The sequence below is a fragment of the Heloderma suspectum genome, chromosome 7 (genome assembly GCF_057233095.1).
Source record: "Heloderma suspectum isolate Gila_16-S chromosome 7, 16-S_ref, whole genome shotgun sequence".
NCBI classification, from domain to species: Eukaryota; Metazoa; Chordata; class Lepidosauria; order Squamata; family Helodermatidae; genus Heloderma; species Heloderma suspectum.
In genome coordinates, this window is record NC_139464.1 from 41,199,755 (window position 1) to 41,227,288 (window position 27,534).

General features: G+C 48.7%; 2 protein-coding genes across 4 annotated transcripts; one reads left to right on the forward strand and one right to left on the reverse strand.

Annotated features, from left to right (window-relative positions):
* Nucleotides 1-1,337: 1,337 nt before the first annotated feature.
* TST (thiosulfate sulfurtransferase) lies at nt 1,338-20,169 on the reverse strand. 2 transcript variants are annotated; one of them, XM_084809737.1, is made up of 5 exons: nt 19,858-20,169; nt 19,464-19,590; nt 19,143-19,226; nt 17,825-18,424; nt 1,338-1,846 (listed from the first exon to the last, which is right to left on the reverse strand). In XM_084809737.1, exons 4-5 carry the CDS (start codon nt 18,417-18,419, stop codon nt 1,548-1,550), a joined length of 894 nt encoding a protein of 297 aa, XP_084665863.1. In that variant the 5' UTR covers nt 18,420-18,424; nt 19,143-19,226; nt 19,464-19,590; nt 19,858-20,169; the 3' UTR covers nt 1,338-1,547. The 2 variants fall into 2 exon arrangements, with proteins under 2 accessions (XP_084665863.1, XP_084665862.1); XM_084809736.1 differs by lacking the exon at nt 19,858-20,169 and having other exon boundaries at nt 19,464-19,736.
* Nucleotides 18,755-25,938, forward strand: MPST (mercaptopyruvate sulfurtransferase). 2 transcript variants are annotated; one of them, XM_084809733.1, is made up of 3 exons: nt 18,755-18,844; nt 23,494-24,146; nt 25,034-25,938. In XM_084809733.1, the coding sequence occupies exons 1-3, from the start codon at nt 18,828-18,830 to the stop codon at nt 25,330-25,332; spliced, it is 969 nt and encodes a 322-aa protein (XP_084665859.1). In that variant the 5' UTR covers nt 18,755-18,827; the 3' UTR covers nt 25,333-25,938. The 2 variants fall into 2 exon arrangements, with proteins under 2 accessions (XP_084665859.1, XP_084665861.1); XM_084809735.1 differs by lacking the exon at nt 18,755-18,844 and adding an exon at nt 20,056-20,194.
* Nucleotides 25,939-27,534: the final 1,596 nt, after the last annotated feature.

Here is a 27,534-nt window from a genome sequence, read left to right on the forward strand (position 1 = left end):
TGAGTACAGTTGCTTAAAATGTGGCAGTATACACACCCGAAATTCAATCCTATGCACAGTTACTTTGCAGCATGCCCCACTGAGTTTAAAAGGAATGATGTCTATGTAAGTGAGCATAGGCTATCCATCTTAAATTATAATATGTGAAGCAGACCTCAGTGCTCAGGTAGTCAAGGGAAGTATACAATGGCCTATTTCTGAGCCCAGTTCAAACTGCTGGTTAGAATCTTTGAAGCTCTAAGGGCACAATCCTGTTGATTTCGCCCTTGGCAATCAGAAGCCCTTGAACCTGGAGGTGTCTGATCATCCAATGAAGGGTGGGAAGAGTGCAAGAGGTGATCTTTGCCTCCCTGTCTTCCCCCCCGCCCCCTGCGGATTTCACTAGATGGGCTTTGTAGCCTGTCTAGCAAGGGGGCTTCGGCAGGGGCGGGAAGGATGGTAAGGGAGGGTCAGGATATCTTCTATCCTGGCCTCTCTGGTCTCCTTCTCTCCCCTCCCTACCCACCAGAACGCCCCCTTTCCTCCTCCTCTGAGGTCACTTTTCTGACCTCTCAGGGCAGCGGAATGATCCTTTCCACATGGGCTACAAAAGGACAGGGAAGGAGGCTGAGATATCCTTCTGAGGTCGGAGCACTGTCCCCAGCCTTGGAAGCCCTCAGCCTTCAAATCTGAACAACCCAATCATCCCTGAGATGCTCACCCAGGGTTCATAGGATTGCTCTCTAAATGGCTTAGGACCCACAATACTGAAGTACCATCTCATTCCACATGAGCCTGCTTGTCCACTCTCATTATCCAAATAGGGTTGCCAATAGCTTGGTTGGCTGAGTGCACAAGAGAGAACCTTCTTTGTAAGAGCACCCAGACTTTGGAATCCACTGCCTGGGAGATCTGCTTGGCCCTCTCCCTGATGGTATTCCGACACCATGTAAAATGGATTTTGTTTCAATGTGCCTATGGCAGGATGGGGAACATGTGGCCTTCCAGATGCTGTTGGACTGCTACTCCCATCATCAGTCACCATTAGCAATGCTGGATAGGGCTGATGGGAACTGTAGTCCAGCAACATCTGGAGGGTCACATATTCCCGGGTGCTGCCTTATGGGCTTGGCTTTGGCTTCGTTCTGGATGCCATCACTCAAACCCGTTTTCTCTGCTGGTTTCGTTTTAAGTTTAATAAATTACATTTAAATTATGTTGACTGTAGGCCTGTTGGCTGTGGCTCTGTGCAATGGAAACCCAGGATATAAATGCTATGAATGCTAATATCAGTAATAATGGAAATTTTCCTGCTCTGACATTAGCTCTGGGTAGTAACAAAAGAAACAGAAAGAAAAGGCTGCTTGATCCGAGATTGTGCTTTATTCAATTACTAGATTACGAAAATGAAAAACAAAAGTAACACCATTGGATTAGAAAACTAGAAAATTATAAAAGACTAGGAGCTTCACCTATTTCCCCATCCCCCGATCTTTGTTAGAAATTATTAAGAACCAAACTTCACAGCATGAATGAGGGAAAACCACAGCAGAAGGCCCTTCCCTTGCTTATGCCTTACTGCGGTTCCACTCGGAAATTTTATGTTGTGGTGGGGCACAATGAAACCATTCTGACCAAGATCCATCATAGATGGCCACATCTGGTTTGCCACACAGGTATGCTCCTAGGGCAATGTGGCAGGCTGTGATCCCCTTGCGGCATGTGGCAATCAGTGGCTTTGAGAGATCCACCTTCTTCTCCTGGAACATGCCCCGGATCTCTTCTGTGCTCTTCTCAAATCCTTCCTCAGTCAAGAAATTGAAAAAAGGCATGTTCACGCTGCCTGGGATGTGGCCTGGTTCAATCCCTAGAACAGGGGAAAGAGCAAAGGAAACATAAGGAAAGTTTCCAGAGAGACTGCATGTAGCTATGGTGATAAAATAACCAAGCCTTAATTTGAAGCAGCCAATTTCTTCTTTTGCCTAAAAAACCACAAAAAACCACAAATTTCAAGGAAAGGCTAGAGAGAGTGGAGAGGGTGTAAAAACGTGATTCCATCCCCCCCCCCAATGATTGAGCTACAATTATGTAAAAAGAACTCAGTTTTTAAAAATATACCATTTCCAATACATCACCATTCCAACCTGGGACAAACCTACAAAACTTGAAAACTTGCATTACACAATAACTCTAAGTGATTGTAATGAGCCAGGGGCTTGATAAAGGATATTCGGAGTTCACAGGTCGAGTCTGCCATATGCATCACCTCCTAGACACACCCTCTGAGCTGGAAGCCCTTCCCCCATATCCCAGAGAAGGCAGGTTGTGATTATTTGGTAGTGAGTAAAATGCACTCTGCATGTGCTCAGCAGCAATATCCAAATTATTATTATTTCATCTGTCCAAGAACTGACTCTGTAACGTTTATAGTTTCAGCCTTGCTGACCTCTGAGTGAGATGACTGTCACGGATTTAGATGAACAAGTTGAAGTGACAAAGGAGCCACCCTGTCTGTATGTATGTGCATGTTTTCTATATTTTTGTATTATGACCATTAATTTTTATGTTGTTGTTGTTGTTGTTATTATTGCATTTTTATACCGCCCCATAGCCAAAGCTCTCTGGGCGGGTTACAAAGGTTAGAACGTTAAAAGTACAATATGCAAAATTTAAAATATAAAAAACATGCAAACCGACAGTATACACAAAGACAACATATATCTAAAAACAACTTTGAGCAATCAGCCAAACGATAAAACAAATCCAGGTTCAATTAAAACTCATCACATGCTGCCAAATGCCTGAGAAAAGAGAAAAGACTTGACCTGGTGCCAAAAAGATAACAATGTTGGTGCCAGGCAGGCCTCATCAGGCAGAACGTTCCACAACTGGGGGGCCACCACCAAGGCCCTCTCCCTTGTTGCTGTCTTCTGAGCCTCCCTTGGAGTAGGCATCCAGAGGAAGACCTTAGATGTTGAGCGTAGTGTATGGGTGTGTTTGAGCTGGGAGAGGTGCTCCATCAGGTATTGTGCTCCCAAGCCATGTAAGGGTTTATAGGTTAAAACACACCTTGAATTGGGCTCGGAAACATACAGGCAGCCAGTGCAAGTGGGCCAGAGAGTCGGTCTTATATGTTCAGACCTTCTGGTCCCCGTTATCAATCTGGCCGCCACATTTTGCATGAGCTTCAGTTTCTGAACCGTCTTCAAAGGCAGCCCCACGTAGGGTGCATTGCAGTAATCTAACTTGAAGGTTACCAAGGCATAGAGAACTGAAGCCAGGTTATCCCTGTCCAGATAGGGGTGTAGCTGGGCCACCAACCAAAACTGGTAGAAGGCACTCCGTGCCACTGAGGCCACCTGAGCCTCAGGTGACAAGGATGTTTCTAGGAGAACCTCTAAGCTACGAACCTGCTCCTTCAGGGGCAGTGCAACCCCATCCAGAACAGGTTGAACACCCTCCATCCAGTCAGAGAAACCACCCACCAACAGCATCTCAGTCTTGTCTGGATTGAGTTTCATTTCATTAGCCCTCATCCAGTTCATTGTCACAGCCAGGCACCGATTTAGCACATCCACAGGCTCACCTGATGAAGGTGAAAAAGAGAAGTAGAGCTGCGTGTTATCAGCATACACTCAGACCACACTAAGTGGTTTCATGTAGATGTTGAACAGCATGGAGGACAAAACAGACCCCTGTGGAACCCCATACTGGAGAGTCCACGGGGCCGAGCAATATTCTCCAAGCACCACTTTCTGGAGCCAACCATCCAAGTAGGAGCAAAACCACTGCAATGCAGTGCCTCCCACTCCCAGCTCAGACAGTCGTCGCAGAAGGATGCCATGGTTGATGGTATCGAAAGCCACTGAGACATCAAGGAGAATCAATAAGGTCACACTCCCCCTGTCTTTCTCCCGACATAGGTCATCAAACAGGGCAACCAAGGCTGTTTCTGTGCCAAAACTAGGCCTGAACTCTGACTGAAATGGATCCAGATAATCAGTTTCATCCAAGGGTGTCTGGAACTGGCTCACAACCATCTGCTCAATGATCTTTTCCAGGAATGGAACATTTGCCACCAGCCTGCAATTATTAAGATTTTCCTGGTCCAGGGAGGATTTCTTCAGTAGTGGTCTCACTACCACCTCTTTGAGACGGCCTGGGACCACTCCCTCTCACAGAGATGCGTTTAATCACATCCCTGGCCCAGCTGGCTGTTCCCTCCCTGCTAATTTTTATTAACCAAGAGAGGCAAGGATCCAATATGAAAGTGGTTGCATGAACCTGTCTAAGCACCTTGTCCACGTCCTCGAGCTGTACCAACTGAAACTTTTCCAAGAAAACTAGTCAAGGCTGTACTCTGGATACCTCACCAGATTCACTTGCTTTGATATTGGAATCTACATCCCGGAGGATGCAAGTGATTTTATTTTGGAAGTCCCTAGCAAATGCATTACAGCGGGCCTCAGACAGATCAACAGTGTCCTTGAGCCAGCACGTAATAGTCCCCAGACAACTCTGAGAAGCTCTGCTGGGCAGCAGATAGATGATTCAATAGAGGCAGCAAGATATTGCTTTTTTGCCACCCTCACTGCCCCTGAATATACTTTACTGTATGCACATGCCAGCGTTTGATTGCATCCACTAGGAGTTCTTCTCCATCTGCACTCAAGCTGCCTCCTATTTTGTTTCATTGCTCTCAGCTCTGGGATAAACGACGGAGCATTACAAGCTCTACTAAGGAGAGAGAGCTCAGAAGCAATCGTTATATTGTGATTTTTGACACAGGTGATTCTAAAATGTGGATCTGGCTAATCACATTTTAGTGCATAGCACTTTTCAAGTGCTTCCCAGGAGGTGATAAACTGTAATCTCACTATTTGGCTACAATTATATCTCTCACATTTGTCTTTACCTGTGGAGCAACAGAACATGCTTATTAGCACATGTATAGATGGGAATGGCACTGGTGTTGTGTGTGTGAGTTTAGCAAATTCCCTTGATTGACATGTACTGAAAGTGGGGAATGCCTCAGTGGCACATCAAATGTTGCTGGGGGCCACATTTAGGGAATCATGTAACTTGCGTCCCATGAAATCTAACGTAGCCATTAATGGTGGCCTCCATTGACAGAGCTTCTTGGTCTTCAGCTGTCTCCTTGGGATTGCCAAAACAGAGAAACAAGCATGTCACACATGGCATGTCACACATGTCAAACAAGCATGTCAAACAAGCACGTTGAACAAGCATGTGCCATGTCACATGGCATGTCACACATGTCAAACAAGCATGTCACACAAGCATGTCACACATGGCATGACCTTCGTTTGACTTGGTGTGTCACAAGTTCTGCTTGATGACCTCTCAGGACAGTCAAAGAAGCCATCACCGGTGGTGCAGTTAGATAATTTTAGGCTCTGGACTTAATGGTCTTATTGGGATGGGGGCTCTTTAAATGGTAATGTGCATTCCTTCACTTACTTCAAAATGTGGTAAGCCACCCCTGCTGCATTTGGGGGCCTTCCTGCTCAGCCTACTGAGTGGGGCCTTGAACTTCTGTCCCCAAAGTTCTACCCCTCATGGCACTATTGATGATCACTCCATCAACACATTCACCCTGTGGTGTAGGGATGTATGAAAGTCACTTAACTTTTTGCGGATTCTGTTCGCGGTGGGGGGGGCACTCCGTCCCTCCCCCCGGAATCCTCGATGGGGGGGCGATCCGGTCCTCCTCCCCGGAATCCTGCCTGGCCAGCTCCACTCTGCGGCAGCTCTGCGCTGGTGCGGACGCAAATGGTGGCTGCCGTAGCGGCCGCCATTTGCGTCCAGCCAGGCTGCCGTGATAGGCTACATAAGTATTTATGTAGCCTATCACGGCAAGCCAATAAAAAAACCAAAAACAAACGGCGTACGCAAATGGCGGTGGCTACAATGGCCTCCATTTGTGTTCCCTATTTTTCGCTGTTTTAGTCTACATAAATATTTACGTAGGCTATTATGGCGAAAAAAAAGGGGAACGCAAATAGCCCCCACTACGCTATTTGCATTCCCCTTTTTCCAGCCATTTTAGCCTACGTAAATATTTACGTAAGCTATTATGGCGGGAAAAAAAGGGAACACAAATAGCACCCACTACGCTATTTGCGTTCCCCTTTTTTTTCGCTGTAATAGCCTACGTAAATATTTATGTAGACTAAAACGGCGAAAAACAGGGAATGCGAATGGTGGCAGCTGTAGCTGCCGCCATTTGCGTACGCCGGTTTTTGTTTTTTTTGATTGGCTTGCCATGATAGGCTACATAAATACTTATGTAGCCTATCATGGCAAAGACCAGGATTGAAATGGCGGCTGGGGCAGCCGGTCGAAGGACCAGCCGCCGCCACCGCCGCTGGACCCGCCGCCGGATCCGCCGCCATCCGGAACATCCGCCCCAGGTAAGCCTCGTCCCGGGGGGAATCTGCGGGGGGAATCCGCGGGGGGGGGGCAGGCCGTTCCACCACGGATTTTGGGGGGCCGAATGCCAGTGCATTCGGCCTCACTGAAATCCGTGGCGGAATTCTCCGCCATCCCTACTGTGGTGTCTTTGTCACCCCAGCTGTTCATCTGAGCCCACCCCTTCCAAGAAACAGTTTAAAACTCATCTGCCAAGACTTCATATTGGACTCTGCTGTACTATGCCATGGTATTGTAGCACCCTTTCATTAAGACAACACCATAATATGACCTGCAAGAACCTGTGGCATACGTGGATCCCATCTTCAACATGCACAGACAGTTAAGTCGGGGGTCCCCAATCATTTTGTAACCCATGGGCACATTTGGGAATTTGAGAAACTGCTGTGGGCACCACAACAAAATGGCTCCCATGGAGGATGTGGCTAGTCACATAATGGCAGCCGTTGGGGCCTGGAGTCAAAAGAGGGGTCAAAAGATCGTTTTGACCGTTGGGGTCAAAAGAGATGGCGGCGGCAGGAGGGGGGGGAGAAATAGCTAGCCTGGAGCCTGGGAGGGAGGGGGAAATAGCAGAGCAAAGGGGTAGAGGGATGAGAAAGTGCGAGGCTAGAAGCTAGGAGGAGGGATAAATAGCGAGGGAAAGAGGTGGGGGAAAGAAATAGTGAGTCTGGAAGCTGGGAGTTGAGAGAAACAGCACAATAAAGGGGTGAGCAGGAGAGAAAGAGCAAGGCTAAGGGCTAGGAGGGGAAAGAAGAAAGCTAAGGACGGGGAAGGGAAAGAAATAGCAAGGGAAAGGACTGGGTGGAGAAAAAACAGAATGGCTATGTAGAATTGCTAGAAAGTTGTATTTTCTTATGCAGGTGTTTCATATGTATTCATTGCTATGGATATATACACATCCATGTACGTATATTAAAAAAAAGTGGGTTAAATAAAAACTTTGTGGGTGCTAGCAGTGGCCATGGGGGGATCTTCATGACAATGGAATGAGACGCGTGTTGGAGTATTATCTGGATTTTCATGGAATCGGCTTCAGTCTGTCAGGGACACATGAAGCTAGGGATGTACGAAACTCTTACCTGGCTCTGTGCGGGGCGGGGAGGCACTGTGTCCCTCCCACCGGAATCCTCCCTGGCCAGCTCCGCTCTGCGGCGACTCCGTGGAGCTGCCGGCTGGGGCCGCCTGCAGCCGGACATCTGGACACTGGGCTGCACAAGGCTGCAAATGGTGGCCGCCGTAGCTGCCGCCATTTGCATCCATATCTTTAGCCATGATAGGCTACGTATATATTTACGTAGCCTATCATGGCAAAAGACAGGGGCGCAAATAGCGTAGCGGCCACCATTTGCGCCCCTGTCTTTTGCCATGATAGGCTATGTAAATATATACGTAGCCTATCATGGCTAAAGACATGGACGCAAATGGCGGCGGCTTTGTGTTCCTTCCTATTGCCATGATAGGCTACGTATATATTTACGTAGCCTATCACAGCCTCCGCAGGGATGCAAATGGCATCCCTGCATTAGCCGTGATAGGCTACGTAAATACTTACGTAGCCTATCACGGCCTTTCAGAAGAGGCGAATGGCAGCCGCAGACGTGGCCACCATTCGAGGGGCACCGGAACGGCCAACAAAGATAGGCTCTGTTCCGGGCCCATTTCGTGGGGTGGGTGGCTTCATTCCGCCATGGATTCCGGGGGGTGGGGAGAATGTGCTGGCATTGGGCCTCCCTGGAATCCGTGGCGGAATTCTCCAACAACCCTACATGAAGCAAGAAAAGCCGAGTGTACTATACCTTAAAAAATCTGCTTTTCACCGGTCACACACCACTTGAAAGCAACATACTTCCAGGCTGGGTGCGGAGAGTAGAACTGAACGTCATCAAACTGGCAGGTGCTGCTCAACCAATGAGAGAGGCTTGTTTCCTGCCCCTGCCCAGGCTTCCCCGGGCTACCACATTATTATCCCTGACAGCATCTGAAGGCTCCCCATGAGAACACCCCCCCAGCACAATTTTGCCCCATTCCAGCCAAAAGTCAGGATGTTAGAGCTCCCACCCCTTTTCTCCTTTTCCAGGGAGTAAATACAAGGATCTAGCCAATTCACCCATTGACAGTCTGCAGCCTCTGTTGCCTGCTTCTCTCCTCACCCCCCCAATTGAGAATCTGTAGCATCTTTTTCCCATTGAGAAAATCGGAGCCATGCTGTTTCAAGTACTAGCTATCTAGCGAGAGGAGGTGGCCAGGAGCAGGAGCCTGCAGCCCTGGTATTTCACTGTATCAATACAGCAATATAGTGAAAATAAAGAATGTGGAGAGGGTGAAGAGGAGGCAGCCAACAGAGGCAGCAGTTCTAGCAGATGGAGGCAACTCCAGCCAACCCTTGCCCTCCATGCAGAGAAGCAGCAAAGTAACCCAAGCATCAAAAAGCAAAGTTACACAAGCATCAGAGAAGGCTCTTAAGGGGAACAGGGTGGGAAATGGAGGCTAGTTGCTCTCACTGGCAAAAGGAAGTACAGTGTGATTCTGAAGGCACAGAAGAGCGCTCTAGCGCTTTGATGAGTTGGAAAGGCAGGCTAGGTACTTGAGTTACCTAGGTTAGCGAGGTCATGGCCAGATGAAAGACACACCCCTAGGAATGCCCAATCATACTGAATTTAAGATGGAGGGATGGGTCTCCAGCAGCTTAACCCCAGGGGGGCCGAATTAAAGGGTAAAAACAGTAAAAGTACCCTGAAAAAATGTGGCTTCCCCATTTGCAGCCACCCCAGGTAAACTCTGGGGTGGCTGCAGACTGGCCACAATGTCATGTGCCGCAAAGGACCTCCAAACAGTCCCAATCCACAGCAAATCACCCATGAAGACAGGCCCCATGTTGGGGACCTCTTCACAGGCACCATTGGAGGGCCCCAAGGGTTCCATGTTGGGGACCCTTGCGATTGACTTGAATGCTAAACCTGCAGCAATTCCTATGGAAAGCAGTTCATCTGGAAACATGTCACAGTTGGTCTCCCACCATTCCAGATGGACATTTTCTGTCTCATTAGATTCTTGATTGGTCTCCTCTGTGCTCCTCAGGAATTGGCTCTCACGCTTTGTTTTTCCTCCAGGATAATCGCTTCAGCATTACCAGCTATAAATATTGAACTGAGAATAACCATTACTTTGCCCTCCCCTTCTGACTAAAGGTTTTACACCATTTCCGCCCCCGCTTAAGCTTGAAAGGGAACCAGAAAAATGATATATTACAGTAGTAAACAGCACCTCAAAGCTCATTTTCCCTAGTAATATTATATACAAATTAGGAGTCACTGAAAGCCAAATTACATTTAAAAGAATGTTTCACACAGTTATCTTTCATAACCTATCATTATCTCAATAGCTGCAACTCTTTGGCAGAATGATGATAGGGTAGGACACTGAAAGGAACTAGTTAACCTGGTGGGTGAGGGGGGGAAGTCCTAGCTCTTCTGAGACAGTAATCCACCCTTCCCCAACCCAGATGTGTTAGAGCACAACTCCCATCATCATGATGGCTAGGGATGATGGGCGTGTACTCTGACATATCTGCAGGGAACTGGGTTGCAGAAGGCTGTGATCATCTTCTCCCTACTTTTTCTCAGATATCTTGGAGGACTGCAGGATTGAAGAAGGTGCTATTCTGGTTGCCTAGAAAGTAAAGGCCAATAGAACGTTTGGCTTGTAAAGAATTTGTGGAGGAACCCCCGCCCCCTGCAATTCCATATCACTTTTATACCTTTATTAGGCCAACTTAAAAGGCCACAAAATACTGAGTAAGCTTCCAGGTTCTCTAAAACTCTTCATCAGGCAAGATGATGAAAAAGCACAGACGGGAGGTGGGGAGGAATAAAGTGGCTGATGTCCAAGCCATGGAGTCCACATTTGCTTACACTCTTAAGCTGGAAAGCAGGAGCAGACTGGAAACATTCAAATTAGGCTCTAGCAGGTACAGAGATAGTTTCATGTGCTTACTAGTGCTGTGCCAAAAACTTCTCCCACATTTTTTTGGACCATTCTCATTCAATTAGGTAGAAGAGAAATTGCTTTTGAAAAGAAATTCAAAGGAGAAGAAATTTTGGAGAAATTCTCATGGGTTGGATTCAGGGTTCTTGTGCTTACCTTACTTAGGAGGTGGCCATGGAGTGTGCACAAGTGTCCTGTCTTTCATTGTATAATCATCCCTGTGGCAGCCTGTAGCCTCCTCAGCTTCCCACACTTCAATTAAAGCCCAGGGGAAGACATAATAAAATCATTCCTCCCATAAGGCTTTTTTGGATCAGGAAGCACAGGCAGCCAGGGAGGCTGCAGAGCAATGGGGAGATGTGTAATAGAAAGAAAAAACACACATGCAGCACCCTTCACTACATTGCAGTGATTAGGGAAGCTCAAAAACACCACACACAAAAATGATAACATGCCCTGAGAAGGATGATGCAGAAAAGTGGAAGCCGCAACACTTACAGAGGCAGCAGAAAAAAATAAAAACCTTTAGGAAAAAAAAAGAAAGAAGCTATGCTAGAACCCCTGCCAATTGCGAGTCCTATTTATGAGAAACTGTTGGAGAATTTCTCCTCCCCTTGGAGAAATTCAGTGAAATCGTCCTCCCAATTTCTCTGCCCACAAATAGGCTGGAGAATTTTGAGACGCCCTTTGCGCACAGCTCTAGCACTTACCCTCCTTCTTTTTGTATAAGGATATAGTGCAGGGCTGGGGAACCTCAGGCCCAGGTTGTCAGGAATGAATCTGAGTGTGTGGAGATGTCTAGCAGCTTGGATTCGGAATCAGAACAGCCAGAACAGAGGGAGGCACCCTCCCTAGTGAGCTCAGATGCTTTTTTCTCAGGGCCTTGACACACAGATGGCTCAGCCTGAACGGCTCCCCCCCCCCCACCTTTCCTCTACCATGAAAACTCAAGATTCGGAGGGAGTGGAGGAGAGCAAGGGGCATTTGAGGGATGCTAGGGTCTGTTACAGAGCGAAGCGGGAAAAGTTAGAGACAGGGAACGCTCCGCCAGACACTCATGGAAGCCATAGTTGGAGGGAGCCTTCTAGGGAGGGGCATTCCTGTGAAACAAGTCTAGCCGAGAAGTTCATGCCCAGACTGCTGGCAACTTCTCTAACTTCCACTTCGTTTCCTCTATTGATAGTCATAGATGTGTGGATTAGCTGGTTCACTGCAGTCTGAAAGTTTCCTAGAATCTAAATTTGTAAAGAAGCTAGTTGCTAATCAATAAAGTAGTGAGCCTGTGGCCTTGTTTCCTGGAGTGTGTTGATTGTGAAGGGGGAAGACGAAGGAACATGACACAGGGGCCAAGTGCAGCCCTCCCTGGGGTCCCAATCCAGCCCCTCCAGGGTTCCCCAGGTCGCCCCGCCTCTTTCCCCTGACCAACGATTGGTGGTTTTCTGTGTTTTCTGCACTTTCCCCCTGCATTATCCTCAATGGTTGAAATGCCTCTCCTAAGGCTTAGTTAGTTACTGGCTTTAAACTAAAATGTGCCGATCTTGTCGGTATATTGGCCCCACCCCTTTGCCTTCGGCCCTGCCCACCTTTGGAATGCAGTCTCCAGGAGCATGTCCAAAATGGAATTCAGCCTTACCTTCAGCACAGACTCCCCACCCATGGCCCTCCAAATGCTGCTGGATGACAACTCCCATCATCCCTGACCACTGGCCATGCTGGATGGGGGCTGATGGGAGTCAGAACCCAACATCTTACCTCCAATATCAGAGGCAGCATGCCTCTCAAGACCAGTTGCTGGGGAACACGAGTGGGAGAGGGCTCCTGTGCCCATGTCCTGCTTGTCAGCTACCTGTGGGCATCTGCGTGGCCTTTGGTCTGGCCCAGCGCAACTCTTCTGATGTTCTTATACAGAGGGCCACAGGTTCCTCACACCCCTGGTCTATGACTTCTCAGCCAGATTATCAGTCATCTGCCTAAGCTGTGGGGATGAAAGGTGGAGGGGAGAGAGGGATGGAATTCTGGCCAGTGCCTGCACAATGCTGCAACCTGGGACAGGAGCAGAACTAGCATCAGTTTCCCCCGCTAGACCACAAGAAAGAGCTACCCTACCCCAGAAGCTGGGGAGAGGGTCCAGAAGGGAAGATTTGTATTAATCATTTCCTTTCTTTTTATTAGCAGCTGTTTATACTGGGTATGTTTGCTGATAATAATGTTATTTTTATTTATTTCATTTCTATACCACCCAATAGCCAAAGCTCTCTAGGCGGTTCACAAAAAATTAATAACATTCCATCTGTGTTATATCTGAGTTTTAAATTATCTTTCTGGCCACCATAGATGGACCTGAGAGTGACCACTGAGATTTGTTGTTGAACAAACAGCCCTTGCTAACAGTCACTGAGATAAATGCATCAACTTTGGGAGTTTTTAAACTCTCTCCCAAGAAAGCCATCCTTTTTCTAATTCCTCTCAAACCACTTGAAAGGCTCTTGAAATTCAGAAGGCGCTGGTGTGGTCCATTACAGGTCAAGCCAGTGAAGGCTGGAGGGGAGGTTGTGGCAGAACAATGCTGACACCCAGGAGAGAGTATGTGGAAATTTTCTCATGCTAATTTGGGGATCAGCAGCACCAACTTGAACTGAGGTGGTGGAGTGATATATAGCAAGGGATCAGAATGGGCTGAATTGGGCTGCCAGAGTGGCATGTTACAGGCAGCAAGGGCTCAAAATGGTTTTTTTTCCCAGTGGGCACGAGATGTCTAACAAGTCATCCAATTTAACTGGCAGAAGAAATAAACAGTGTCCACAAAGCAGAGAATTCACACCAATGCAGGCCGGTGGCTCCAATTTCGGTGGAGCTGTGAATCCATTCTGGATTTCAGCCTAAAGGAGCAATTCAAAGTGCTGAACTCATTATGGGGATAGGTTTCAGCACCTTGGATAGCTCCTTTGGAGTTCCACCTAAAACCTGGAATGGATTCATAGCCCCACTGAAATCGGAGCCACCAGCTACCACTGGTGTGAATTCTCTGCTTTGTGGACATGTGCATACTGGAGAGTTAGCCTGCAGCAAGCTCAGAGTATGCAGAAAGAACCTGGCACTGATTCCTTTACCAAATGTTTTCTATGTGAGCCTGACCATCAAATACATTGTTGCTGGCAAAACCCATTTTCCCACCAGCTCTTGTGAGGACTGCAGCTAAGCTCAGAGGGAACAGGGACACCTGAGGAGGCAAGAGAGGGGGCCATGACATCATCATCCCTGCTGATAAAAAAATCCCAGCGCTTCGACCCTGTGAGCCCTGGGCCCACAACACCACTGGCTATGGCCCTTCTGCAAGCTGAATGTTTTTAAAAAGATCCTATCCATTAGGGCTACTTTAAAAGTTACACTGCTGCTGTGCCCTCCATCAGGAGGAGCACAGCAAACCCTCCCTCTTCCATGAATAAGACAAAACAAACCAATCCACTCAGGTAAGTGCTTCTAAAGGTTTATTGGGCCCTTAGTTACTGCATTAGGGAGCCCTATAAGTATACAGGTAAGTCTCTCTAAGTCACAGAATTATGCCATGCCCCTGGCTGCTGGGGGGAGGCACATTAAGTAATAGGTTCCTCACAGTCCTACGCTGCACGGGCTTAGGTGGAGTTCCTTTCAGCAGGATTTTGCTCACGCTTCTCTAGGAGTTCTTGGACAGTACAGGGTGCCTGAGCTCTCCCTCATCCTGTGGACCCATGCTGCCAGGGAGGGGACTTGCTAGGAAGATCTTGAGTATGGAAAAGACGGATGTGGTGGCTGATGTCTTGGACCTCAGATGTAGCTCAGCCCAGGCCATGTCTTCAGCAGGATCCACCACCCTAAAAGTTCCCAGGTCCTTTGCCTAGGAAGATGGCTGCCTCATTATAGGGATATACAAGAATTTAATTCTAGCTCATTCAACATCAGAACTTGCCCCATTCGCACCCACAAATGCAGCCACATTTTGGGGGCAAAGCTCGGCACTCGCAATCGCATTTTTCAGGCACAGCTTCCCGAGCTTGCAACTGTGTCTGCAAAATGTGTTTGTTAGGAAAATGCGGACTTTGGAGAAAAAAGACATTTTCACATTTAAGTCCACCCTCCTCCATGATCAGGGAAGACGAGAACATCACATCAAGCCCCTGTTGGCTCTCACATCTGGCCAGAAAGCACTTGTATGTAAGTATGGAGAAAGACTGTTGTGTAAATATTTCACTATTGGCATATCTACGCTAGGGATGTCAGAGAATTTCGCCACGAATCTCGGGGAGGCCGAATGCCAGCGCATTTGGCCCCCCGAAATCGGTGGTGAAACGGTCTGCCCCCCCTGGCCCCCCTGGGACAGGACTTACCTTGGGCGAATCTTCCTGGCGGCCGCGGCTCCGGCGGCGGTTTGGCGGCCGCTGCCGGTCTTCCAACTGGCTGCCGCCGTGGCCATTTCCAGTAAAAACAAACAAAAAAAAAACCCTGATAGGCTACGTAAAGATTTACGTAGCCTATCATGGCTAGATTTTTAAAAAATACCATGACAGGCTACATAAATGTTTACGTAGCCTATCACGGCTGAGTAAAAAAAAACTCAAAAAACCGCGCATACGCAAATGGCGGTGCCCATGGGCGCCGCCATTTGCATTCCTTATTTTGGCACGTCTAGTCTATGTAAAGATTTACGTAGACTACGGCGAAAATAAGGGGAACGCAAATAGCGTAGACGCTACGCTATTTGCGTTCCCCTTATTTTCGCCGTAGTCTACGTAAATGTTTACGTAGACTAGACATGCCAAAATAAGGAACGCAAATGGTGGCGCCCATGGGCGCTGCCATTTGTGTATGCGCTTTTTTTTTTTTTTTTTTACTCAGCCATGATAGGCTATGTAAACATTTACGTAGCCTCTCATGGCTGACTGCAGGGATGCAAACGGCGGTGGCTATGGCCGCCGCCATTTGCGCACCCGGCTGGCCAGTATTCGGGGGGGGGAGGGACGGAGAGCCTCCCCCCCCAGCCAGAATTTCGGGGGGAGGGTCGGAGCGCCTCCTCCCCGGCCAGAATTTCAGGGGGAGGGACGGAGTGCCTCCCCCCCGGCCAGAATTTCGGGGGGAGGGACGGAGCGCCTCCCCCCCACCTCGAATCACATTTCATTAAAAGGTAAGTGACTTTCGTACATCCCTAGTAGGGATGGGGGAGAATTTCTCCCCCAAACTTCGGGGGGCCGAGTGCCAACGCATTCGGTCCTCCGAAGGTTGTTCGGGGAGAACTTCTCTGCCCCCCCGCCCCCGCCCCCCCCGGGATGGGACTTACCTTTCACGAATGTCCCTCCCGGCGGCGGGTCCCGGCGGCGGTTCAGCAGGTCTTCGTCAGGGGCGGCAGCCGGTCTTTCGACCGGCTGCCGCCGCCGCCATTACTAGCAAAGTAAAAAAAAAAAAAACGCCCCTGTGATAGGCTACGTAACGATTAACGTAGCCTATCATGGCTAGATTTGCAAAGTCAGCCGTGATAGGCTACGTTAATCGTCACGTAGCCTATCACGGGTGACTTAAAAAAAAAAAAGCCCGTACGGCTAATGGCGGCCCCCATAGGGAGCCGCCATTTGCGTTCCTTATTTGGTCCCTGTAGTCTACGTAAAGATTTACGTAGACTACGGCGAAAATAAGGACAACGCATAGTGTTGCCCTTACTTTTGCCGTAATCTACGTAAATCTTTACGTAGACTACAGGGACCAAATAAGGAACGCGAATGGCGGCTCCCTATGGGGGCCGCCATTTGCGTACATGTTTTTTTTTCTTTTCAAAGTAACCCGTGATAGGTTACATGACGATTAACGTAGCCTATCACGGCTGACTTTGCAGATCTAGCCGTGATAGGCTACGTTAATCGTTATGTAGGCTATCACAGGGGCGTTTTTTTCTTTTTTTCTTTTGAAGTTCGCAGCCGGGGAGACAGGGCGCTTCTCCCCGGCCTGAATTTCGGCCGGGCGAGGCGGGAAGCCTCCCCCCCGGCCTGAATTTCGGCCGGGTGAGGAGGGAAGCCTCCCCCCCCCAGCCTGAATTTCGGGGGGAGCAGCGAAGCGCCTCCCCCCCACCGCCAAGCAAGCTGCGAGACCAGGTAAGTGACTTTCGTGCACCCCTAGCACTCTGTAGTTTCAATTTTTGTGAACCATCTAGACAGCCTCGGCTATTGGGAGGTATAGAAATGAAATAAATAAATAAAATAGATCTCAGTGCTGTTACCGCCACTGCCACCAATACATCCACTGGGGGAAGGGATGCTGATGTCAAGGGGTGCTACTAATGCTGGAGGTGTGGCCCACCAAATGGGACTTTACCAGGAGGCCCCCTTGAACCTGCAGCTGGCCCTGTAACAAACAAGCTGATTGCAAAAAGACACAGGAGTTACTGTTGCATTTTTTGTAAAGACTTTTATTTAGAGCAAAGGGCTTTCCTTGTTGCAAAGAGCAGAACAGCTGAAGGCACAGTCCCAACACTTGTGCTTGACATGTTGGTCAAAACACACACACACAAAACCTGGCTGGCTGGGTGTGGTAATACTGAGAAATTGTTAACTAGGTGTTTGTTTATCCATCAGGATTTTAACTCAGCAGAGTACAATGCCTGTTTGACACATGCAGTATGCACACTCCCCCCCCCCTTCTTTGGCGCTTGCCCTTTGTCCAGGCTGATCCACAACTGCAGCTCAGCAATTTCCTATACACTATCAGGGAGGGGAAACAGCATACAAGAAAGTGAGATAGTGCTTTGGACTTCTTGTGTAACTGCTTAGGAAGGCTGTTCTTTTAAATGAAAAGGCAAGGACATGTCAAACAGGCTTATCAAGTTAATGCGGAACATCTTTTAACACTGTTGAGCTTCTTGGACAGTATTAATGGCAAACGCGAATGCCAACAAGGGCAACTGTTAGCAGTAGATTCTGTTACATATTGGTATGGTCATGTCCCCTCCGCCCCGCTCACTAAAATTGGATCCTCTAGTCCTCTGGTGTATATATAACTGCTTATGCCATAAGAAGAGGTGGCAGTGAGGAAGGTAACTCTCCAAAAGGCATTTTTTTCTAGGTCACTTCACTCTTCTAAATTGGTTGGGAGGGAGACAGAAATCCTAAGTCTAAATGTGTCCAGCCTTTGGAGGAAAACTGGATCTGCCTGGGGACTTCTTGCTAGACACCCTAAGAGTCCAATCCTATGCATGTTTACTAGGAAAGTGTTCCACTTTGTTTAGTGGGGTTTACTCCCAGGTAAGCATGCAAATGAAGCATTCTTAGTGGCGCCTAAAGGAGCGAATCAGCATTAGTGGAAGATGGCTATGAAGAAAGTGCCCCATCAGACGAAATGCCAGCAAACATTCCCTTGGAGCCGAAGTGGTCCTGGGTGGTGTTCCTACCTGTCTTCCCGGGCTCGGGTTCTGTTCCTCGGAATCTCCCTTCCGATCTGGCATCTACCATCTGGAACCGCTTGGATTCCACATTCTCCAGAATCTCCCCATAGGTCTTCAGGAGCGACCTGTTAAGGGTGGCTTTAAAGAGAGCTGGCTCCGTCCGGGTGATCTCTGAAGTCACAGGGTGACCCTCCTTCACCCAGTTCTTGAACCCCCCATTCAGCACTGAGACAGTTCGGTGCCCAAAGACCCGGAACATCCACCAGGCCCGCGGCGCGTAGAAGCTGCCCAGCTGGTCTCCGTCATACACAATGACATGCGTGTCGCTGCCGATGCCCAGGTTGCCAACATAGTCGGCAAAGTGCTTCTCGCTGGGCAGCATGAGTTCGTAAGGTGACGACTTGTCTTTGCACTCCTCGATATCAAAAAAAGAGGCACCAGGGATATGCCGTTCTCGGAACTCTTTCTGTGCATCTCTCGTTCCAGGTTCATACCAGGAGACATCCAGCACCCGCAGCTGAGGCCCAATCTTATTGGCCCGCACAGCTTCTGCTAGCCATTTGGTGGAGACCAGAGCTCTGTATAATGCTTGCTGCACCATATTAGCTGAGACAATTTGGATGAAAGAACAAACACCTCAGCTAGCAGAAGGGAATGTGGAGAAAAGGGAAGGCCTCCAAAGCCCTAAGCTCTGGTGTCAGATTCCCCGCCAATCAACTTACAAGGGCGGAGAAACAAAGTTGAGCTTTGTTCATTTCTATTCAGGCCTGAACTTTGGACTGACACACAGGTCCTCCCACAACAAGCAGCCAATCCCAGGAAATCTTTTCCATGAATCACTTGGCTGGCTTTGTTTTCTTCTAACTCCTAATTCAGATTCTCAAACATCTCTCTTGGTTCCTTCTAGAGCTTTTGTGGCTTCTCCCCCCTCCCCTCCTTACAGAAGGACCGTGAGTTGTGAGAACATCTAGAAGTCTGCTGTCTGGGACCCTGTCACAACAAGGTGAACATGTATCAGGTTCCACAGTAAGTGATGGTACAAGGAGGAGGTGACTGGCTGACTCAGTAGTGGGGCAAAGGGTAACCTGAAAGGGGAAATTTGAAACCTGCAAATAAGAGTCCCAAGAAGGCTGAGAATGTGGGGTCAAAAGGGTAAAGTGTTCCCTACAAATGCAAGAGAAAAACCAGCAGATGCTGTTGAGTCCTAAACTCAATTGTAGGGCATGTTGCAGTTCTGAAATAAGAACATGAATGCTGCAGTCCTAAACACACTTACGGGCGGCAGGGGGGGGGGGGGGCCCTATTGAACACAGTGGGACTTTACCTCCAAGGAAACGTAACAGGATTGTGCTGTAACCCACGACGTCTTATGGAGTCCTGAGGATGTGGGAATACAGTGCCTGGCGTTCTAACACAAAATAACATTAAAGGACACAGTCAAGGTCACAAAGACAGCCTGTGGCAGAACAAAGAATTTCATCTATGCACCCCAGGCTTTTTACAAGTAAAATTAGTGGATTCGCCTTTGTCTTGCTCCGTCCTCTCAAAGGCAGCTTTGTTGTGTCGCATGACCCCCCCCCCCCCGGGTTTCCCTGTCTCCCTGTTCTTACCATTGCGAGCGTGAAGATGACACGGGCTTGCTTACCTTTCTTATTGGATCCCGTGATTTGTGTAACACACGCGTTTAGTTTATAAAAAGCGGCTCTGATGAGACGGCCGGGTGGTGCGATCAAGCGATCTTTGTGGCGCAACTAGCCAGAAATCCTCAAGCCCTGCAAGTGCGGAAAGACCCTTAATGGCATCTTTCTTCTCCCCTCCGCAATCTGCGCTTTAAGACACCTGCTTTGCTGGGACCTCCCCACCGGGGAGCAAAGCGCCCTTTCCCCCTTAACCAGAATACGGCCCCACCCCCGCCTCTTTCGTTGAGGTGCAGCAGCCCGCGAGCGCTGCAAGTGTGTGACTGTGTGTACAGGGCGGGGGGAGCCGGATCCTATATCCTTCCCCAGAGGAAGGCTCGAGGGATTCCTCTCTCGCCGAACCTCAGTCCTCAGGAGTTTCGCTACAGGAGGCCGACGTTGCTTCTGCGACTGGATCCGAAGGGGCCCCGATCTCCACGTTCAGGAGGGCGATTTTACGCTAGTCCCCCTCTTTCCTGCCACGGGTTGGTTCGCCCCAGCAGCCCTTGTCTTCCACTGGATGGCGAAGCGGGAAGCGGCCCCGGTCTCCACCCAGGAGTCGGCGCAGGGGAGGGGAAGAGCAGCTGCATGGACGACGAAGAAGGCGGCCTGGGCACGGCGGCGTGAACCCCTCGGAGCGCGCGCGCGCTATACTCGGCTTCCGTCCGTGCAGTCAGGGCAATCGGAAGGGCGCAGAGAGGTACGGGAGGGAAGGTGGGAATCCTACGTGGGGGCTTGGCCGGTGGGGGCTTAATGGGGAAGGCGTAGAGAGACGCCCGCCCATGTGCTCGGAGACCGGGTGATCTCGCAAGAATTCCGCCTAGCGGGCCTGCGGGCAGAAACCGGGGTGGAGTGGGCGGTGGACGGGACACGTGAGTCCTCGCCTTGCGGGCACTCGGGCGGGGCCCGACGAGCGCACTAGGAGGAGTGCCAGCGAGGGAATGACTGGGCGCGCTCCTTGCACGAGCATATCAGTTTTCCCTAACCCGGCGCCCCCAGATGTGTCGGACTACAGGTCCCATCATCCCCAGCCAGCGCCGGCTGGGGCTGAGGGGAGTCACAGGCCAACGCATCTGGAGGGCGCCAAGTTGGGGAAGGCCTCGGAGCAAGGGCCTCCCCGCTCGCTCGCTCGCTCCGTCCTCGTAGCAATCTTACTTTGAAGAGGAAGCAAACTCTTCCGTACAGCCAGAGTGGGCGGTACTGCTGCCCCTTCACGTTCTTCTGCGGGGGAAATCGGGAGCTTTCACGCTTGCAGTGAGAGGTGCTGGGGTGCTTTCCGGTCAGAGCCTCCTCCTCCGCCTTCCCGGGGGACCCTTACCCCTAATTCCAGGAAGCCTGAGCATGGCTTAATTTGAGGCAGTGGCAAAGCCTCGAGACAGGACATGAATGTCGTAGGTCACCCCAGAGTGTGTGAAACTAACCACAAAATGGAGTGGCTCTGAACATGGGCAAAGTGCCTTCCTACAGTTAGCAATTAGAGCTGTTTTCCACATAGCTAGAGTTAGGGAAAAGAGCTGGCTGACAAAGAGTTAGTTTGTCAAGTCTAGGGGTGCAAAGTTTAATGGAGAGGGCACCTTTTTAATTGATTAAGTTAATCAGTTCATCAGGCAGAAAATAGTTTTTTAAACACAAATCGTATTGTTCTAAATACAATTTAAAGAAAAAAAATTGCAGGGGGCAGGCGCTATTTTTGAAGAGAAATTCTCCCTTCTCTTACACACAGGAAGGAATGTATTTGCATTTATTTATTGTATCTATTTAATAAAAACCTTTGTATCTCATCTTCCCACATCTGTGCTCAAGGCAGCTTATGTTAAAAACCGTAAGGCAGCTTAACACAACATCCTTTTAAATCCAGTAAATGCCACAACTCCATCTAATGCAAAGAAAAAAATAGGAGTGCCAATAACAAAGAATGCATTTAGGGAAAAAGTCAAGGAGAACAGTTTGGTTTATTTTTCTTGGCAAGTTACGGGCAAAAGAATTCAGGCCATAAAACAGCCTGCCTCAGCCTGGTGCCCTTCAAATGTTTTGGACTTTGCCTCCCAAGAACCAGCGTGGCCCATTGTCAGGAATCTTTGGAGTTGTAGTCCAGGATTCCTGACCAGGTGACTGCTGCCTAGTCTTGGAAGGCAGAGGTACCTGGACGATGATCTAAATCAGGGGTGTTGAACCTGCGGACCTCAGCCTTGATTCAAACTCCTCCTGCTTTGCAGACTCCACCCACTTTTGGCTGTGCTCCCACCCACTCTTGGAATGTGGACCTCAATGTTTTCTGACTGAGGGAATGCAAACCTCAACGGGAAATTGGTTCTCTCCCCCACCACCCATGACCTGACTGAATGGGATGGGGTGCCTTTTCCAGGGCTGGCTCTGGAGGGTGGCAAGGTCAAGTATTCACAGGGGCTACAAGACTAGCAGAAAGGGCCCGGGCCTCCCAACAGCATTGCCATTCTCACTTTGCGTGGACAACGTCTGAAGGAGCACAGAAATGGTGTGCTGTTTCAATACCCTGTCTCTTCCAGGTTGAGGGGCTCCACTGAGGATTCCTAGCTCAGCACCCCCTAATTCTGGGGCCTTCTCTAAGAGTCTGCTCAAGCCATGTATGCATAACCTAATAACAGTGTAGTGTAATGGTTAAGACTGTTGGACTGAGGCTTGGGAGATCCAGGTTTTAGTCTTGGCCATAAAGCTCACTAGGTGACTTTGGGCCAGTCACTGACTCTAAGCCTAACCTACCTTACAGGGTTGTGGTGAGGATAACATGGAGAGGAGGAGGATTGTGTAAGTCGCCTTGGGTGCCTTGCAAGAGGAAAAAAGCTCTCGTGTGCTGTGCTACAGCAGTGAATTTTGCAACAACTTGGCAGGGCATTATAACTCTAGTATGAGTTGCACACATCCAGGGTTCTACCCTTAAAGGCAACTGAAAAATAATTTTATAAATATATTAATTCATAGCAGAAATGTGAATCCAGATTTCATTCCTCTGACACAGCTTTCCCCATCCTGGTGCCCTCCAGATATGTTGGACTACAACTCCCAGCATCCCATTCTGGGAATTGTAGTCCAACACATCTGGAGGGCACCCAATTGGGGAAGGCTGCTTTGACAGGTAACCATTCTGTGTCCTGTATGAACACTTCAAGCAGAGAAGGCAGCACATATTTCCTCATCCAGCCTGTTTCTGCCCCTACCACCAGTGTGCACCACCAGATGGACTAAATCTGGAAAACAGAACTGGGAGGGCTAATGTGGCTAGCATCTCTCCCCACACAGGTTATGGTGGCATGGGGAGAAGCATAGGGATTCCCATATAGCTCTTTCCCCCATTTCTTCAGAAAAGTGGGTGCTAAGGCTGCTCTTAACTAACATTGAACTCAAGGCTTTTTGCACATCCAACAATACTTTTCTCTTCCAAGATCCTCGAGTAAACACCTGTCATATCTACAGAGTTTTCTTACCCAAATATGTAAACCGTCCTTATTAAAAGATAGCTTCCATAATATATGGAGTGTGAGGAACAGGCTGCTTTCAGATGTATCATTCCCGGTCCAACACACGGTGGGTTCTTGGGAGCAGGAATAAGCTACAAGCTCCAGCACTCCCACCTCCCTTTCCCTTTTCCTCTGGTTCACCTCCTTGTAGGAGGGACTTTCTGGTTTGTCAAACCACAGTTTCTCTGTGATGTCTGAACCAGACTGTTCCTGGTTTATAGGGGGTGCTTGACCACAGTTCCCCGGTTCAGATGTTATAGAGAAACTGCTGTCAGGCACACAAGAAGAGGAGAGCATGCGTGAGCTCGTCATCGCTCGTTCTTGCTCTGTCAAACCATAGTTTGTTGGGCCAAGAACATTGCATCTTAACTCAGCCACCAAATAGGTTGAATTTGCCTTTTTGTTTATCTACAACTGCATCATCATGATGATCCTTGGCAGGTGACCTCTTTCCCCATTGCTTTGGGGCTGATGATGTTTGTCATATTGTCTTCTTTCCCCACAGTGTGGAGAGTCCAGTGAAGCCCCAGGTAGCATCTGAACCCAAACAGGACGTGGGCACAATGTCTCAGCAGCTTCTCTACAGGGCTCTGGTGTCAGCTAAGTGGGTATCTGAAGCGATTAAGTCTTCCCAAGCTGGGTTGGCTGTGCGGCTCTTGGATGCCTCCTGGTACCTCCCCAAAATGAAGCGTGACCCCCGGAGCGAGTTTGAGGAGTGCCACATCCCCGGAGCCGCCTTCTTCGACATCGATCAGTGCAGCGATCGCACGTCGCCTTACGATCACATGCTACCCAGCGCAGGGGATTTTTCAGAGTACGTGGGCAAGCTGGGGGTGAGCAGTGACTCCCACGTTGTGGTGTACGACGGAAGTGACCAGGGTCTATTCTCAGCCCCCCGGGTCTGGTGGATGTTCAGGGTCTTTGGGCATGATGCCGTTTCCCTCTTAGATGGTGGGCTGAAGAACTGGCTGCGGGGGGGATACCCTGTCACGTCTGGAAAGAACCGGCCTGTCCCTGCAGAATTCCACGCCTCTCTGGACAAATCGCTGGTGAAGACGCACAAGGACATCAAGGAGAACATTGAGTCGCGCCACTTCCAAGTTGTGGATGCGCGGTCTGCTGGGCGGTTCACGGGAATAGAGGCAGAGCCCCGGGAAGGTAATGCATCTCTTTAGGCTTTGCAAGTGGAAGTGTTGGGCTGGTTGAGCTGGGAGACTGAAAAACAAAGGAGGGAAGGCCAGGAACAAGAGGAAAGGAAGCCTCTAGGTCAGCAGTTCGCAATGCTGGATCTCCAAATGTTGTTGGACTATGAATCCCATCATCCCCAGCCAGCATGGCCAGTGGACCGGGATAATAACAGTTGTGGTCCAACAACATCTGGGGACCCAAGGTTGGGCATTACTATTCCAGGTGCAGAGAAAATATAATCGATTAAGCCAGACATGTTTTGATTAAGGCCTTTGCCAAGGTCACAGTAACTAAAAACACTGGGTTCTCCAAGTACTTTGTTGCAAAGTGATCCCTGAATCATGCATCCGTCCTAAAGGGTCTCTTCTCCTCTTCTGATAGAGCAGGTGTGAGTCTGCAATTAGGACTTGCTGTCACAGGTAAGATTTGATACTGCTTGCAAATTCCACAGATAAGTCATAGCAGGTGGGGCCTTGCACTCTGTTTCTGCTACGGATAAGTTTAAATTGGGGTGGGCAACTTATGGTCCTCCAGCGGTTTTGGCCTGCAACTCCCTTCAGCCCTAGCCAGCATAGCCATTCGTCAGGGATTATGGGAATTGCAGGCTAAAACATCTGGAGGGCCACAAGTTGCCTATCTGGTTTAAATCTAGGTGATTTAGGCTGCAATCCTGTACATGCCTACTCAGAAGTAAGTCCCATTGAGTTCAGACTGGCTCCCAGGTAAGTGTGTATAGGACTGCACCCTGAATTACTTAAATTAGCAAGGAGAAAAAATACCAGTATAAATCAAGTTCCCCATTTTGAAATGAATATATTTCTTGAACAAATATTCTAATATACATTTAACTTCTCCAGGAATTGAACCTGGCCACATCCCTGGCTCGGTGAACATCCCTTTTACCGATTTCCTCACTGAGGCCGGCTTAGAGAAAAGTCCAGAGAATATCCACAGCTTGTTTCAGGAAAAGAAGGTGGATCTCTCCAAGCCTGTTGTGGCTACTTGTGGTTCAGGGGTCACTGCTTGCCATGTGGCGCTGGGGGCATATCTGTGCGGCAAGCCTGACGTGGCCGTTTATGATGGTGCGTGGGTGGAGTGGTTCATGCGGGCACGACCTGAGCACATCGTCTCGGAGAGAAGGGGGAAGAGCGTATGAGCCACAGCCTCCTCCCTCAACGGAGGCGGAAATATGGCCGTATGATGGGGAAGAGGATGGCCGTCAAAAATCCTGTCTTAAGATGTTCTTGCTGTTGAGTGAAGTGTTCCAATAATTAATCTGGTGTTTGCAGTCCCTTTGCTGGTCTACTCCGCTGGGCATGGATGATTCCCTTTTTTCACAAGAGCTTGTTGGGGTGGAAGAAGGCACTGATTATGGGATGACGGAACAATTGTTCCAGGTTGAACATAGGAACTCTGCAGATCCAGCTGCATTGGGCACTCACCACAGGAAAGGGGTTGCTAATGGGGCTGATCTTGCACTCTGACCGTGGCAAATTGTGTCATTTTTCTGGCTTATTATTACTACCATTTTGTCCATGATGTCTCTTGTGTTGTAGTTGATCACAGCTTGAGTTCTGTGCTCTTGCATTGTGGCATATGTTTCAGAAAGGTATCACCAATCACTGGTTCACAGATAATGCTAAACTATGCTGTGGTTTATTGAAATCTGGCTTGTCACTGTGTCTGAACCCATCCCTACAAATAAACAACAGTTTAACCAGCAAAAAACCACAAATAAAAGCCATGGTTTGTTTTTGGCTTATGAGGCCTGGCTTGTTTTAAACTGTGGCTTGTGGTGATGTCTGAACTCAGAAATTTGATTTATTTCTGGCTTGTTTGTGCTGCTGTTCACCTTGAAGCAGAGGCCACTGGCAAGAATAGCCTGAAAACAAAATTGCTCTGAAGGCTGGTAGAGAAACCAGAAATAGAACAAGCCGTGGTTTGTTTGATCGTCTGTAAGACAATTCATGGCTATAGCAACAAACTATGGTTAGCATACCCATGGGTTAGTGTTACATGCGAATGCAGCCACTGAATCAAGCTGTAGTTGGATAAGTGCACAACCTTCCAGCCTTCACATTGCTCCCAGGCCTTACCTAAATGGTGTTTCTCTTTCTGGGGCCAATGTGAGAATGCATTTCTTAATCCTCCCTGGGAGGTATTATGGGAATTTAGGGGTACCATTTAGAGAGGGCAGGGGGACAGTTGCATCATTGTATTTCAGACCACTTGTGATTATTTCTTCAGAGCAGATCTCTGGAAACTTCCTAGTTTCACTTACTGACATAAATAATTATGGGTATGCATGCCAAAGCTGCAAATTCCTTTGCTTAAAAAAGGGTGCCTTGTTGACATTGCTGTAGTTAAAATGACAAAAAGTAACACTGTCAAGTGCCCTTAAAGTACACAAGTAAGACATGAGTGTGGATGAGTCCTTGCCCCCTTTCCTTTCTTGTGCAGCTTTCTGGAAGTGGGTTCCCTAGCAAACAAGTCAGAGCGTGTTGATCCTCTCCTCTCCCCTCCACCCCTGCCCTGCTTCCCAGGAAGAGCAAGCAGAACTGACTGAAAGAAAGGCAGCTTTTTGGGGATTCACTAACTCATATGGCTCAAGAGTAAGTAGCTCAAAGCAACAAACAAAAAACAAAAAAAGGGAAGCCCCCAAACCCACAGCAAGCTTGTGAATGGATCCTAAGAAAATAGTAAGCCTGTAAACATAGAAGGCTGGGTTGTCTTAACATTGACACAGGGCACACAGCCTACTACTTGATAGGACAGGTGCATCTTGGAGGGTGATACTGAAATGGCTGTGTTCCTCAGCTCAGCTTAAGCTAGGCTTCACCAACCTGGTGTCCTCCAGATGTATCAGACTACACGTCCCAGCATGCCCCAGACTTGGGAAGGCTGGTTTAAACAAAACACCCACTGGGTGGGGTTCAGGTGGAGCTTTCAGCTGTGCTGGCAATTATTTATGCCACCATAGCGAGCTCTGCTTCATACTTTGGAAAGCACTGAGCTGAAATACTGAAAGCCAAGCTACTGATTACCAGAATAAAGACTTGCAAGGGGGGGGGGGATTTTGTTTTTAAAGAAAGACCTTATATGTGTGATAGAGCATAACTTCATTTCATTTATTATATTTCTATACCGCCCCATAGCCGAAGCTCTCTGGGTGGTTCACAAATATTAAAAACCGTTAATAATACATGATACAAAATGCAAAACCATTTACATAAAAAACAGATAAACAGACAGCACACACACAGGCAACATGTTTCTAAACACTATGTTTAAACAACCAAAGACAATCCAGAACCTGATTAAAAACTATTATATGCTGCCAGATACCTGAGAGAAGAGG

Bases quoted from the DNA above. Each gene is read 5' to 3' on its own strand.
- MPST (XM_084809733.1), top strand. The intron at 24,147-25,033 runs GTAATGCATCTC...TAACTTCTCCAG, and splicing joins AGAGGCAGAGCCCCGGGAAG to GAATTGAACCTGGCCACATC.
- TST (XM_084809737.1), bottom strand. From the start codon at position 18,419: ATGGTGCAGCAAGCATTATACAGAGCTCTGGTCTCCACCAAATGGCTA. The intron at 1,847-17,824 runs GTAGGAACACCA...CCCCTGTTCTAG, and splicing joins ACCCGAGCCCGGGAAGACAG to GGATTGAACCAGGCCACATC.